Source organism: Leptonotus elevatus, chromosome 7 (genome assembly GCF_054856555.1).
Source record: "Leptonotus elevatus isolate MCC_2025b chromosome 7, RoL_Lele_1.0, whole genome shotgun sequence".
NCBI classification, from domain to species: Eukaryota; Metazoa; Chordata; class Actinopteri; order Syngnathiformes; family Syngnathidae; genus Leptonotus; species Leptonotus elevatus.
The window spans coordinates 7,183,947-7,199,254 of record NC_141245.1 but is presented as its reverse complement, the minus strand read 5'-3'; the positions used below and the strand labels follow the sequence as shown (position 1 = coordinate 7,199,254).

The window sequence follows — 15,308 nt, the reverse complement described above, 5'->3', positions numbered from 1 at the left end:
TGCGGTCGGTTGTACAGACATACAAAGGAGTAAGCCAAATGTTGCTTTTTATCGCATACCTACTAATGAAGACGAACGACGTCGATTGATAGCAGCAATCAACAGAAATGACAGGCGGTCCACAAAGTATTCACGGATTTGCAGCGATAATTTTTTGCGAGGTTAGTAGATAAATGTTGTAATTAGTAGATAAATGTTCATACATTTTACTAGTAAACGTACATTCTTAACAAAGATTGTAACAGAGGTGTCGAACTGCGCGTTTCAAATCACATTAACGAGCCAGATAGTTAGCGTCCACTTCAACTGCACGAACACACAGCTTAGTTTTAAAATGCACCTTCTTCAAAACTATTTCGTGCTTTTGACTGTTTAAGGGGGATTTCGTCTTTGTGCTTGGAGTTTTTCACTCTGGAGTCGGAGTCATATTCATGAAATTGCCGCATAGCTTGCCTCTACGATAGTCATTTGTTCCATGCTAGTAAACATAGTAACATGACATCATCACAGCAATTCAATATAGAACGGACTGTGTAAAAAAATAAGTCAGTTAGCATGATAAACAAGTTTTACCTTTGCATTACGAAGTATATTGTCCCCCGGTGTGAGCGTAGCATCTCGTCCCAGAGACTCAGCCAGCGACAAGCTTTTGAATCAGCCCCGGTGTAAGGAGAAGAGACGGCATTGACTACATAATGATACAGGTCGTGCGCTGTGAATTCCGGCAAAGTCGGCGATTTGATTAACTTGGGTAAAAACAGCAGGCAACAGAAGGTAAGGGGCTGTTTTCACACTGGCGATCTCCAACTTAAGTAAATATCGCGCTCTCTGAGTCCCGGCTAAATGTGCAACTTCGACTGACAGGCGACCTTCGGTTGAAGTAGTAGATTCCATGGCTCCATGCGCAATAATAACTTTTAATATGTAAAATAACAGTCGCTAAGTTGCTCTGAGTCGCGTCCACATCCATTCAACAATCATTTCCTTCCGCCGTCCGTCATATGGCAGTCACGTGATATCAGTGCAAACAGTCAATATTCGTAGATGGCGCAGCTGCGCTCGAGTGTTTACCGAGGGTGTTGCTTTTGACCTGCGCTCTGTGCATCAACTGACAATTTAGTGGCTGAAAGTCGACTAAACTTTACACGTACTGGAACCACATCTAACTATTGCCGCAGGTTGTGTACAGTAATGCGATTTGGGTGAATTCCATCAGGGCATAGGCAGACAGATTCTGAGCTCTGCTGACATGTATTGGATGTCATCGTATTATATTCGTAAATATGACGGCGTGATTAAACCAAACCTGTCTAATATTTGCCCATTCCTAACTTCAAGTACCCCTCACCCCATTACTTAATTGTGTTGCTTTGATTTATCTCACCAGAGACGCAATTTTCTGTTCAGTTGAAGAGTTGTTATTTGCGTGCTTTCGTTCATTGAAAAACTGAATAAATGAAGGCACAAATCATGAAAGCAAGGTTCAGGCGTAACTTTTCTCGCAATGTGTCCCAGCATTTCAAACCTGTCAATTGCAAGCATGCAGCCAAAAGCAAGTACTATAGCAGGGGTGCTCAAGTTCGGTCCTCGAGAGCCCCTATCCAACACAGCTGAATCTAATGATCAGCTAATCAGCAAGCTTTGCAGAAGCCTGATAACGATCGTGATCATGAATCAGGTGTATTAGTGGAGAGAAACATGGAAAACAGGCTGGATAGGGGGTCTCGAGGACCAAACTTGAGCACCCCTGTATTATAGGATTCAGACTTGGAGGAAGTGCAATCCGGCCACCGGTAGTAGCAGGACCGGGGATGGAAGTGGAGCTGCTTGTTTAGCAGACCCACCCTGACCGGCACAAAAGGAGGTGACTCCCTCACCCACCGCCGACCAATGCAGACATCACTGTGATTGGCCAGCTGGATGACCTTTGATCCCAGTCAAATTGTGCTGTCAGCTGGGCCAACCCTTGCCCCCTTGCATGTGGCCGAGCAACAAAAGACAGCCGAGACTTAAAGTAGCAAAAAAAAGCTGTACAAAGGGAAATGGTCTAAGCGGATGTGGAAAGTGTGCGTGCGTGGAATGTATGCATGTGATGGATTAGGGCTTGGGTGCATTCATGACAGTATTCCAGCAGTTAGCTTCATCAGACCCAATTTGTCCTAAACTCAAACAGCCTTAATGTTTTCAAATTTTAATATAAATTTTAAATCTTAATCTTGCCCCATATCTAAACCAAACCCAGGTACTGACGAACTGAGAGGTTTGCGGACGATTGACGAATGGTGGACTGATGGACAGTCCGTCAGTACAGACAGAATGCCCACCTCTGTCTGTCGGTCCGCAAAATAATGGTGACAAAGTGATGAAGTATCACAAATACAGTAGAAGGAGTGGAAACATTATAAATGCTAGGGAAACTAAGCCATGGGCCAACAACTATTTAATATTTAGTCCAAAGAAAACGTCAAACACTCCAACACAAGGAGCGCACGTAACCCAGCAGATCATTATTTTGGATGTCTGTCTGAGTATAATCAGATGTTTGCTTTATGTTTAACATTTGTCATGTTCTTCTGTGGTCCAGACCCTAAAACCAAGTTGTTGAAATCATTTAGTGGAAACATAAACTTACCCTTGCTCCAAATCTAATCTCGATAGCACCTCTCTGCCAATTCAGAATTACATTTACACAAAAAAGGGAAGTTTTTTTGTTTTGTTTTTAATAGTTTTGAAGCTTCGAGTCACACAAATGTACAAAAAACTTTGTATTGTGCATGTCAGGCCAGTAGTTAGCAGTGACACAAAAAACACCACTTGCATGCACACAAACTGCTGCTCTTCCAGCACAAATGTGTTTTTATCACCCTTGTCTGCAAAATGTCATGCAACACAGTAGCATGCAGTAAATATACTGTACATCTTGCTGGAGAAGTGTCATATGCATAAATGCTACTACAGTACAGCGCTGTCTTCCACACTATTTCTGTTTTGACTAACAATACACATCCCTCCTTTTCAAATGTTTTGATGGGAACAAAAATGTGATGGTTTGCAAAAACCTCTGCTTTGAAACATGTTTGTAAAAGTGTTTACAAAATTATGTTCTTAGCTACATGAACAAACAACCAAAATGACCGTTTTCAGTCTACTTATAAACGGTACAGCGTACATTTGTCCTAAAACCACACATTTTTATCTTGCTCAAAGTACCGACTATCTGAAAAGTAGCCTTAGACCAAACTTTGTCCACATACCAAATCTTAGCTGTCTTTGCGCCAGTAGTGACCAACACTAAACCAACATCACGCCCTCTTTTATACCATCTTTGCAGGTGGTTTACAGCTTCTGCGCTACAGTGGCCTGAACCCATCACCTACTCTTTTAATGGACATGTGATGGTCTTTTGCTCTCTGAAACAATGGGTCAGACCCCCCAAAAAAACAGCACTACTCTCTGCGGAATGGCATGTCATGGAACAGATGGAGCTCTACAGACAATGGAACTGCATGTACGTATTATCTGGCCTCTATACCAAGGCTTGTGCCTTAAATGAAACTTTCTTGGGTACCATGGTTTGCCTCTCAAGAAATTATTAATAACAATCTGTCCTTGAGATTACATGACAAGGCCTGGGAAAAGCACAAATTGACAGACCGAGAGGATCTGCATACAGGTAGAAGTAGCACTATGGAGTACTGGAACTGTTCTGGAACTATTCTTGAACCAAATGGTTTGTATGAATCTCTTCTTTGTTTACGTTCATTGTGTTTATTTATTGTTATAGATAAATAAAGATTAAATCAAATCAAGCATTTAGTTAAATACAGGGGGGGGGGGGGCTCACAAAAACAGAGGAAAAGTATAAACAATGGAATATTTAGCCCTTCATTTATTTAATAGCTATATGTAACATAAACATTGTTTTAAGGCAGATCAAAGTTCCACTATGAAATAGTTTTTTGTTTTGTTCCACCCCCCATGTTGTATTGTGGACGTGTGCCGTTACCATAGGCAGGGTCACGTTTCATTCATTTCACATACCCAATAGAAAAATTAGAGAGATGCTAATCGCCCATCCAATAATAAATCACTCATCTACTCCACTTACAATGCACTAAGTGCATCGTGCTATTGTTACATATGCAAGCCCTTTCACTGAACCGTGGAAGTAAAGAGAGATGCAGGATTGGATTCAATTCAGCCAACTCACCCACAACAACGACGGATGACCGGCTCCTTTCAGTAAATCCAGCGCGAGAATGTATCAAAAAGAGAATTCAGTGGTATATCCGAAGATGCCAAAGATCTTCTCCACCCGCTCAGTGATTCTATGACGGCAATGTATGGTGTCGCTGTTTAGGCGTTACTCAAGCAGGCTGCCACTCTCTCACACTCACACACTCAGCACACGCACACACATAACACGCGGCGTTACAACAAGACAACCTTACGCATGCATTGAAGCTAAAAGGCATCAAAAAGAAGGATGCTTTCAAGTCAGCGTAGATTTGTGTGGCGCATAAATAGGGAAGCTCGGATGCTTTGCCTGTTCACTGTGCACTTACTGGGCTGCTCCCGTCCGGCTCCACCCGCTAAGACTGCCTTCCCGGTGCGCCCATTGGCACACACGGCCGGACATGCAAATCCACACTTCCCATTGATGTTTTCCAGAAAGGACAGGGGAAAGGGGGGGAAAGGCAGGCGTGTTTCCATCGCTCCACTGCGCCACTGTGCGGTAAATCGCCCACTGTGGCTGCTCTCCACTTGACGTCACATTACATGGAAAGTGCATAAAATTGGGAGGGAGGCGGGGGGACAAAAAATCTAAATTACTCCATGCCCTGTGTTTTAAACATGAGTTCAGTTTTCTTTTTGGTCGTTTATGTTGTTTTCATTCTTGAGTTGTTATGTTATGTTATCCACTTCATCAAATTACTTTAAAATTGTGTGAAGGAGTTCAGAAAGTGGATGGATGGATGGATGGATGGATGGTGTCTTCTTATATCCCCACAGGTTACAAGTACCAACACCACTAGTACTTTAATACATAAAATGTCCCCCAAAAAATAACAATGATACATATTTTTTAAAGAAAGAGCTATATCCCAATACAGCATTTTCCTTTAAAATTCATTAAATTAATGGCAAAATTTCCTGATGGTAAAACGGCCACAATAGATTGCAAGTTCCAAAACCTTGAAATAAGGCCTGGTATCGTCCTGATACCAAACTCGCCCATCCCCAATATTATGTGTTCAATTTTTACAGCGTTATTAAGAATATAATAATGTTTTTCTCAATCTTGGTAGATTAATTGAGGATTCTAAATTGTTCTTATGTGTGATTGAAGTATGATTGCTTGCTTGCTTGTACAGTCCAGAGTGCACTCTGCTTTTCCATCAAAGGCATTTGGGAGAGCTGTATAGTAGCAGCACTTTCTTTTTTTGCTCCATAATAAAAATCAGCTGTACATGTACATATACTATGACTGCTGTGCAGGCAGTGTCTTCAGTGTTGCTTAATGCAGAATCTTTTGGCCACCTTTGAAGTGACAAAGTGAGTGGTGTGCCATGTGTTACACTGTTTAGTGTTAGTAAAGATCTTTTCCTGTATTTGTTGCTTCTTGAAAGTAGTGTTGTTCCGATATCGTTTTTTGGCCTCTGATACCCAGTTGGCAGTATCGGCCGATGCCGATACCTAAGTTGTTGTTTTTTCTCAACATGAAAAAGCTGTCCTGCCATTAGTTCAGGGCATTCAAGGGCCAATAGGACATCCTAGCTCGGCACTCAGTGAACACGTCACACATCAGTGAATGTCGTGCATGAGCAAGACACAAGATGCTGCATCAAAAGTCCTGTATTAGGGTCAGAATTAATGGTATCGGCATGTTACTTGTTAGTTCTCTTGTTAGTTTTAATGCAGTATCGGGGCCTCTGCCGATACCAGTATCGGTATCGGAACAACACTACTTGAAAGTGACGGGTCCTTTGTTCGTTTGGCTTTTTGTAAGTAGCAAGCATGGCTCAGGCACCTCAGAGTCAGGAAGTGGCCTTACGTGACAGTGACTGTGTGGTCACTACTTTTACTTTGCGTGTTGTCAGAATGCATTCACTTCTCAATCCAATTCATTTGTGATTGCTGTCAAGTTCAACATGTGTAAATTAATCAAGGAGCAATATTTCTGGCTCATGAAAAGGAATTTGGCTGACTGTACAATAACCCACATTGCGGTAAATGGCGCAAATGCCATTCAGAGAAATGCAGTGTACAGTTTTTTTTTAATCAAAGGATAATACCATTACAAATGGTCAGCTGAAGTTAAATAAATAAAGAACATGAGATGCAATTAGATGCATTTTGTACTGGTTTTCCTGTTTGGGGTTTCCGGGAGCTGGTTCCCACTTGAATTGGGTGAAGTGCAGAGTACACCCTGAATTGGTTACCTGTCATAGGGCACTGGCACATAAACAAACAACTAAACACACTATCTGCATCAAAGTCAGGCAAGGGAACCACTACGCTACCAGTGAACTAGAAAATCTTATGTTTGAATAAAGTAAATCGTAATACAGGGATCAGGATGCACTCTGAAATTTCAAGACTGCTCACATTGGCCCCTCAGCCAAACATTTTTAACAAAAGGGTTTTGGCACGACTGATCAGAATATGTTTATAGATGTGAGTTATATATCGCTGGTGTTGGGCCATAACCGTGTACCTCCAAAAGAGTCACTTTTCAGGAGCCCCCCAAAACGACATGTCTGTTCAACCATTGACATTAAATCGTAAACGAGAGCAAGCTATTTTCAACATTTTAGATTGGTCAGTAATTCGTAAAAAAAAACAAAAAAACAAAAAAAACACCTACACATGGACTGAACATTAGTTTTCTTTTTTTTTATTTGATGTTACCAAATGGTGACGTGAGGTTTTGGCCCGACACCAGCGATATATGACTTCATAAATGGTCATATCATATGTTACTTTCTTTTTGGTTAATAGTGACCAGAAGATTTTATTTTAAATCCAGCGGGGGGGACGGATAAGGGATAGACCTAACAGTACATTGCAGGAGACAAAATAAACTTTTCTCGTCTACCATGTGCTGTAGTCATTAACTGCAATGGTTCCCCAGTCCCACAAAAAATAAACTGCAATTTTAATGGAGTGTAACCGACCCATTGCAGCAACACCTCAGTAGCTGTACTGTTTAGGATAGAGAGAACAGCTATAGTAGCTCAGCTGTAGCATAATGACAACACGCCAGCGCTAATGGAGAAGGAACTCAAGGTAGCATTTTCCTCTTATTAAAAAAGAAAGTCAACTTTACCTTGGGGCTAAATTGGTTTCTGTGATAGTGCCATTGTTGCTAGCATTGGCTCAATCGACCAATACTTTAGCCAAGATGATAGTGTTATAATGTCTCCAAATCTATACCACTATCAGGGGAATATGCTGGTCAAACACCACCTCCAATAAAAGATTATTTGTCAGAGGTCTTAAACTCCAAGGACAGATCAATACAGCCAGCCAATCTTGGCTCACAGATTTCCACTAAACAATAAAGCTTTTACAAACACAACTTCATTTCACCTTTCATTAAAAATGACAACATGGCCTTGTAGGTTATGCTGTGTATACTTTGTTCCCAGCTGCCGCAGTGGGAGAGAGAGGGGGGGGGGTGGAGGAGGGAGAGAGAGAGAGAGAGAGAGAGAGAGAGAGAGAGAGAGAGAAAGAGAGAGAGAGGGGAGAGGGAGAGAGAGGGGAGAGAGGAGGGAGAGAGAAAGAGAGAGAGGGGGGAGAAAGGGTGAAAGAGAGGGGAGAGAGAGGAAGAGAGGGGGAGAGAGAGAGAGGGGGGAGAGAGGAGGGAGAGAGAGAAAGAGAGAGAGAGAGGAAGAGAGAGGGAAGAGATGGGAGGGAGAGAAAGAGAGAGAGGGGGAGATAGAGGAAGAGAGAGGGAAGAGATGGGAGGGAGGGAGAGAGAGAGAAAGACAGAGAGAGGGGGGGAGAGAGAAAGAGAGAGGGAAGATATGGGCGAAAGAGAGAGAGAAAGACAGAGAGAGAGGGGGGAGAGGGGGGAGAAAAAGAGGGGGAGACAGACAGGGGTGAGAGTTAGAGAGAGAGGGAGCGAGAGGGGAGAGAGGAGGGGGAAGGAGGGAGAGAGAGCGAGGGGGAGAGGAGGGAGGGCAAGAGGGGGAGAGAAAGAGAGAGGGGGGAGAGAAAGAGAGATAGAGAGAGGGGAGGAGGGGAGAGAGAGGGGGAGGAGGGAGAGAGAGAGAGAGAGAGAGAATTTGTTGGCATTGTCTGGCACTGTGCGGTGTGTATGTGAATAATGGGCTTTTTAACATTTTGGTAGAAGAGCTATTAATAGTTGTTGACTGAAGACTAATATCAAATATTTATTGAACCCGCCACGTCAGATGTTGTTTGACCCTGGAGGGGGCATAAAGTTGTGTATGACAAGCAGTCCAGTCTGCCATGGCTAAAAATGTGCTTCAAAGCTGCCCGACATCCACAATTTCATATTTAATCAATAGAAAGCCTCGACAGAATGTGAAGAACATGCTGGATCTTAATCACATGAGAAACCCCTGGGAGGGAATGTCTGGCATCCATGTTCAGACCGTGAGCCGAAATGTGGTGCGCCTTAGAGCCTCCAGGACACAGCAGCAATCCCACAGACATCGTCACAGACTTGAAGACGGAGAATAAAATAGCCAAAATTCACATTCCGGACAAACAGTCCGCCATGACAACCAGTAACAATGTAAATTCAGCATTACATTATACATATGTATTTATTTAATTATATTTCCACAAATGTACTGTATGCTTTACAGCAGGGCAAGTGTACAGATGTTTCTATCAAAGAGGCAGTTTGGCGTCGTACAAGCAAATTCACAAACACAGGCTGGCCAATTTAAATGAAAAAAAATCCATCTTTCACAAATGACTATTTTTAATTTTTTCCAATTAATATACATATTTATTTTTTACCACTCAACTCAATCAGGATCATGGGAGTATATTTCGCTGTATATTTGTTGGCCATTCACACTCATGTTCACAATAATGAGCAATTTAGAGTCTTTAAATTACCACTCATGTTTTTGAAATGTGCAAGGAAAACACAAATCTCACACAAAAATCGAAAAATGAAATTGAATACAGTTACAACCTGTCCAAGTGACAGAAAATAACAAAGGGAGACAGAATGGGATGCCTGTCGGGTCGCCAAAAGCGGTGCCCCAGGTCTCAGATAAAAAAGAGAAAAACATAAGCAATGGGGAGGGGATTTAAAAAATATATCTATTTTTTAATGTGCATAATCAGCCACAACAATACAAGTGGGGTAGGGAGGGATCAGGTGGGGTACAAACATAATTCTGTTTTAAAATGATGGTGCTCTTGTAACACTAAAATAAATAAATATTTTTTTTTTTTAAGTAGCTCAAATAATGCATTACAACCTCCAATGTGTGACACCTGGCTCCAAGATTTATTGAGATATTAAACCAAGGATAAATATAAAGGAAAGGCTTCTTCAAAAACCTACATGAACTACATTACAACAAACAAACATAGCCTCACAAATGACAGTTTAAAATTGCATATGAAAATGAAGGTGATATCTTACGAGCGCTGATGTGCCAACATATTCTAATTGGCTATTTATACAGTATATTTTACATTGTTAAGTGAAATAGTCCTTTTCATTTCAAGTTGATAGCTGACTGCAAGTTCCACGTGTGATCAAACGATAAGCAAATCACATTTTTGGCTCACCGCAAGTGGCTAAATTAAATTTGGCGTTAAGTTGATAAATATTAGAAGGACTTAAATAAACATTAACTATTTTATTTGAAAGCAGGCTTGAACCAAGCATTTTTTCAGTCAGAGCGAGATTGTTTTCGTAATTTAAAGCAGCACTAAGGAACTTTTCAACCTTGATAAAATATTTTCATAACTGTTATGATGAAACATCGACTTAAAACTAGTAGAATGGTACCTTTGCCATGGCCTCAGGGGGTCTGTAGCATTTTTACTGGCTTTAAGCAACTTTGAGGAGGATGGTAGGAACACTGCCACACAAAAAAACTACAAATGTGCTGAATGCTTTATGCCGTACGTCAATTCCCCTTTTCCCCATTTGTTACAAAGACGGAAGTCAATTTGAATGTTAGAGCACAATTACTGCTTTCCTGGCAGAAACTTAAAGAAAAAACTGATGAAAGGTTTTGTCTGAGGAGACAACAAAGAAAAACGAGAAAGGGAAGCTGCCCGGATTAAATAACAGTCAAAGATCAACATTGGCCCTGCTTTCACTCGCTGGCGTGAGCTAAAACAAACGACGCAATTTGCTTGTCCTCATGGAAAATGTGTTCTTCCTTCAGGTATAACATGACCTCTTTTGTCCATATGGCGCACATGACGTCACACCGGCAGACAGAGGAAATTCGAACCCAAATCCAGTCTGAAAACTATTGGCCAGAGGCTTGCAGGAGTACCCATTGTGAATAGATAAGGTGTTAATCTACTAATTAGAAAATGTTTCAATTATATATGGTCAAATAAAAAGGCTATTGTAAAAATATTTTTGTACAAATTGTTACAGAGAGCAGCTTTGATAACAAAAATAAAATGTAATTCCATGTTTCCTGGAGCAGTTCACTGGTGTTAATGCATTAATGCAACACACTAGGGCAAGGTAATAAATCAAATTAATTTGATTGATATTCATTTTGAAAATCTAAAAAAATGTTTTTTTGCTAAATCGTGAAATCTCATTTTGTCTTCTAGATTATTAAAAGCTGTTGTTCTTATGTTCTGTTACATCCAAATGTTATTGTGAGTTGTAATTTTGCACAAGTGACAGAATGCTGGATGGGTGGTTTACAATAGCTACCAACTACATAATTGTATCAATTAAGCACATACTATGAATGTCAAGTTTATGTTGTTGGCTTTACAATATTGTTGTCTGAACATTTTGCACAGGAATTATTTTTGAATGAATGAAACCTTTAAATAAACATTTGTTGGGTTTATTATATAAAAATCACTTAAAATCATAATCGTACTGAATGACTGAAAAAAATCCAGATTTTAGATTTCGGCCATATGGCCCAGCCCTACAACACACTATAGTTTCTTATACATAAGGGTTAAAAGAGAACAACAACAATATGTGCAGTGTTATCCTCACTTTATATGTCAAAGGGTTTCGCGGCTGCCAGTGTTTTGTTTTTTCTTCCCCTTTTTTGGGAGGCAGTCTAAATGGCTTTTTGAGTATTTAAGGTTGCCGCTCCAGGCCCCCGTGGTATACACAGTCGTGAAAGCTTAGTGGAACCTTGAGGAGTCGCAGAGAGACCATAATATTACACCACCATGAGCTTATCAGCAGCCAAACTGAGACTCAGTACTCATGAGAGAATAACATCATAGTCAGAGAGATTGTACTGTAATCCTCCATCACAGTATCAAAGCCTTCTTGGCTGCCAATCTCCTGGGAGTTGTCTACACGCTGGCCTGTGCTACCTGCTCAGCCTGCCTCCTCTGGTGGTAGGCGTTGTACACATCCAGAAACATGTCCTTGCACGATATGCGTGCTTTCAGTTTGGAGCAGATGAGGAAGGAGCCGGCCATCTTGCGGTGGAGGGAGTAGCTCTCCTCTGGTGGAGGAGTGAGGCGGTGTCGCAGCATGACGGGGATGAGGCTTTGGATGCGTTGGGTGGTGCTCTGGGTGCCAAAGTCAAAGGGCTCGGAGGACGCAAAAGCTTCACCGAGAATCATCACGGCCTCCACGTGAGCGTCTTTGAAGGCCTGGTGGCAAACATGTAGCGAATCAACTTGGCATGCATTCTGAAATGGATTATGTCAAACTCTAGAAAAAAAATGGACTTGAACTTCCACACCTGTGAGAAGATTTTTTTTTAACTCATTCACTGCCATAAATTATTTTCTTTCTTTTTTTAGATTATTTAAAATTAAGGGCAAGAGGCGATGATTTTTTTTAAATTGTAATTAATCACATGACTTCACTAGTGAACTCACGATTAATCACAAATTCTATATGTTCTAAATGTACAATAAAAAAATTCTAGGTTTTCAAACTCTTGTTAACAAAAGTTGGAAAAAAATGTTAAACTAATAGAAATAGTTCAAATGAATTTTGGACGTTTATAGCCGTCAACGGCAGTAAATGAATAAAAAAATATATAGATTTTTTATTCGGGGCGTCAGGCGATTAAAGTTTTTAATCGTAATTAATCGCATGACTTCACTAGTTAACTCTAGATTTTCAACAAAAGTGGAAACAATTTTTAAACTAATAGAAATAGTTCAAATGAATTTTTGACGTTTATAGCAGTCAATGGCAGTGAAAAGGTTAAGGTACAATGTATGTCTAATAGGAATTCTTGTCCGTGCATCTTTTAGGACATTTGTGGGGTCAAGGCCACTGTTGTTGGTTGACGTGTCAGGGTCATAATCTCAGTTGAAGTTGAAATGTGACACACAAAGTACACACAACTCACTATCAATCTCTCTCTCTGCTCTGTCTATGACATGACATGGGCAAATTAAATCCATATCAAGGATCTTTAGCAAAAAATTTGCAAAACAGATACAGATTTGAATGGGGGTTTTGAGATATGACAGCCACATCAAGCAGAGGAAGCGGGATGTAGTAGAAAAATAGAGACCGGTGAAGTCTAAACCTTATGAAAAATAAATGAGTAGAACAGCAGAAACTATTTTATCTTACCTTGGTCTCGAAACCTGTCAGGAACTTCAGGTCTTTGGATTTAGAGAGAACAGTTGCTCGGTCACCTCCAGAAGCTGCATGCACCACCTGTATACGATCGTCAAACAAAGATACAAGCAACTTTAAACCTAAACCACAACCCAATAATATATTTTTATATCCGTCTTACCTCTATGTAGTCATTTGTAAATGATTCCGGGTAACTTCTACATGCTCCAAAATCCAACAGAATCACCTGAGGAAATTTTGATTTGCACGTTGACTGATTTTCATACAAGTCTGCATTTAGTAATTATGTTCTATACAATCACTAGTCCTTCTTACCTTGTTTGTTTCTGAATTGTAAAAGAAGTTGGCCCAGTTTGGGTCCGTCTGCATGAACCTGAACTCAAAAAGCTCCCTGAGACACAACTGGAGGATGTTGAAGCAGATCTGAAAATTTGGGAGTGAGGCATGCGTGTTTGATAATTAACTCTTTCACTGCCACACGTTATCCAAAAAACAACCCCCGACAATGCCAGCCGATTTCGAGCATTTTAACTCATCTTTCAAGGCAAAAAAACATATAAAAGATCACGTTCCATTCTTTCATTAGAAAAAAAAATGTATGTTTCTACCTTATTCCGTTCTTTGGTAATCACCATTTGAAAATAGGTCATTTGAGTGACATTGAGCGAAAATTGAAACATAATGAGAAAACAACGGCACGGTGGCTGACTGGTTAGCACGACCGCCTCCCAGTGCAAAGGTTGTGAGATCAAGTCCGGGCTTCGGCCTTCCTGGGTGGAGTTTGCATGTTCTCCCCGTGCTTGCGTGGGTTTTCTCCGGGTACTCCGGTTTCCTCCCACATTCCAAAAACATGCATGGCAGGTTAATTGAACACTCCAAATTGTCCATAGGTGTGATTGTGAGTGTGAATGGTTGTTCGTCTCTGTGTGCCCTGCGATTGGCTGGCAACCAGTTCAGGGTGTACCCCGCCTACTGCCCGAAGCCAGCTGGGATAGGCTCCAGCAACCCCCGCGACCCTTGTGAGGACAAGCGGTACAGTAAATGGATGGATGGATGGATGGATGAGAAAACAAGCTTTTTGTAAAAAGATACATTTTCTGCACAACAGTGACTTTGACACTAATATTTTTTTGTTTAGTGACGCTCTGTGAATTAGATTTAATGTGACAAAGGCTTTGATCATTCACGTCATCCTTGAAAACATTCTATTTCATCAGATTGGTCATGTTTCAGTGTAATTCCATACTAATGGGTGCCCATTGAAAAGAGATACAATGCTGCCATCTGCTGGCCATAGTTAGTGGGCGTTTGTGATTTCACAAGTCCATTGACCAGGCTGCACAACACGTTGAACTGCCCATTGAGAAAAAAAACCCAAAAAATGTAAGCGTCAATTAATGTTTTTGGCAGCATTTATTTGGATTTTACTATACGTCATTAAACGTTTTTGGCGGTAAAAGAGTTAATACCACAAGAGGGATTTCCAGGTCTGACGGCTGACTCAAATTCTCATGAGTTTAAAACAACAGTATTTTGTTTTTAACATGATAAAGTAAATGTGACATATTTAGAACAAAGATGAATAATAATAAAAAATTATCTTCTGTGATTATCAGCCCCTTTCACCTAAAACGATTTGAATGAAGTCAGACCTGATTCCTGGTCTCCTGGTCCAGGTCGACACAGCCGTCGAGCGGAACCCCCTGCACCAGCTCCATGGCCAGCACTCTGCGTGTTGACAGTTCATCTATCACGTCGGGAACCTCGAAAAACGCGTCGCCCTCCAGCAGTGACCTGGATGCCACAAGATACAAATATCGTCCTTATGTATAAAAGAAGTACAAGCACACTCAGTATATCGCAATTCTAAACTGACTCCTGGTTCTGATACTGCATATGTAAAATCACATCCATTGCAAAGTGGGTGAACTTTTTCTACCTTGTGAATCTGATGCTACACTGCCCCACATTGGTAAGTGGTAAGTCAATCATGGAAAATTCATTCCATAGTATGAAGCTTTACTGCTTTAATTTGGACCAAAATTTAATAAGGTCATCCTTGCATGTTTTATTTTGTGTAATCTTACCTAAAGTAAACTTACTATAAAAATAAAAATTATATATCTTAGTGGCAGTTAAAAAAAAAATGTTGAAACTCTCTAGCCTATGACGTCACATGACTGTAAACAACCTACGCAAAGACGGGGCACAGGTAAGTACAAACTAGTTCAACAAATACAACAACCACATTTATTCTATTTTAAACATGAAAATGTGCATTGGTATTTCACATCCATAGCACATATCTACCGTCAAGACACTCAAAGTGCTTTAACACTATCTTCTCATTTACCTAAAGACGACGCAGCATCAGGAGCAACTGGAGTTTCAATGTCTCTCTCCTAAGTTCTCATGTTGTTACATCGGGCAATAAATAACAGACAGCATGAAAAATTAAATGCCCATGTAATCCATTTTGCGTTTATTGATCATTGTGACATTTTAGGAACTCATAACTTGACTTTCAGTGGAA

The 15,308-nt window shown here is 40.7% G+C and overlaps 2 protein-coding genes across 5 annotated transcripts in view; both read right to left on the bottom strand.

Moving 5' to 3' along the window:
* The window catches only part of numbl (NUMB like endocytic adaptor protein), a 55,268-nt gene extending 50,548 nt beyond the window's left edge, over window positions 1–4,720 (bottom strand). The window contains exons 1-2 of one of the 3 annotated variants that reach the window (XM_086081156.1): window positions 4,452–4,531; window positions 4,211–4,328 (exon numbers count right to left, since the gene is read on the bottom strand). Coding sequence is in view for 1 of the 3 variants with exons in the window: in XM_086081152.1 (XP_085937278.1) it covers window positions 4,566–4,639 (74 nt within the window). In the remaining 2 variants the exon portion in view is untranslated. Of the gene's footprint in view, window positions 1–4,210; window positions 4,543–4,565 lie in introns of those variants that run through there. The other 2 variants (XM_086081152.1, XM_086081155.1) reach the window with 2 other exon arrangements.
* Window positions 4,721–8,772: 4,052 nt separating this feature from the next.
* The window catches only part of coq8b (coenzyme Q8B), a 16,248-nt gene continuing 9,712 nt past the window's right edge, over window positions 8,773–15,308 (bottom strand). For both annotated transcript variants that reach the window (XM_086080321.1, XM_086080320.1), the window contains exons 12-16: window positions 14,428–14,569; window positions 13,091–13,198; window positions 12,936–13,001; window positions 12,767–12,853; window positions 8,773–11,823 (exon numbers count right to left, since the gene is read on the bottom strand). In XM_086080321.1, coding sequence (XP_085936447.1) covers window positions 11,518–11,823; window positions 12,767–12,853; window positions 12,936–13,001; window positions 13,091–13,198; window positions 14,428–14,569 — 709 coding nt within the window. In that variant the 3' untranslated portion in view covers window positions 8,773–11,517. The remainder of the gene's footprint in view (window positions 11,824–12,766; window positions 12,854–12,935; window positions 13,002–13,090; window positions 13,199–14,427; window positions 14,570–15,308) is intronic.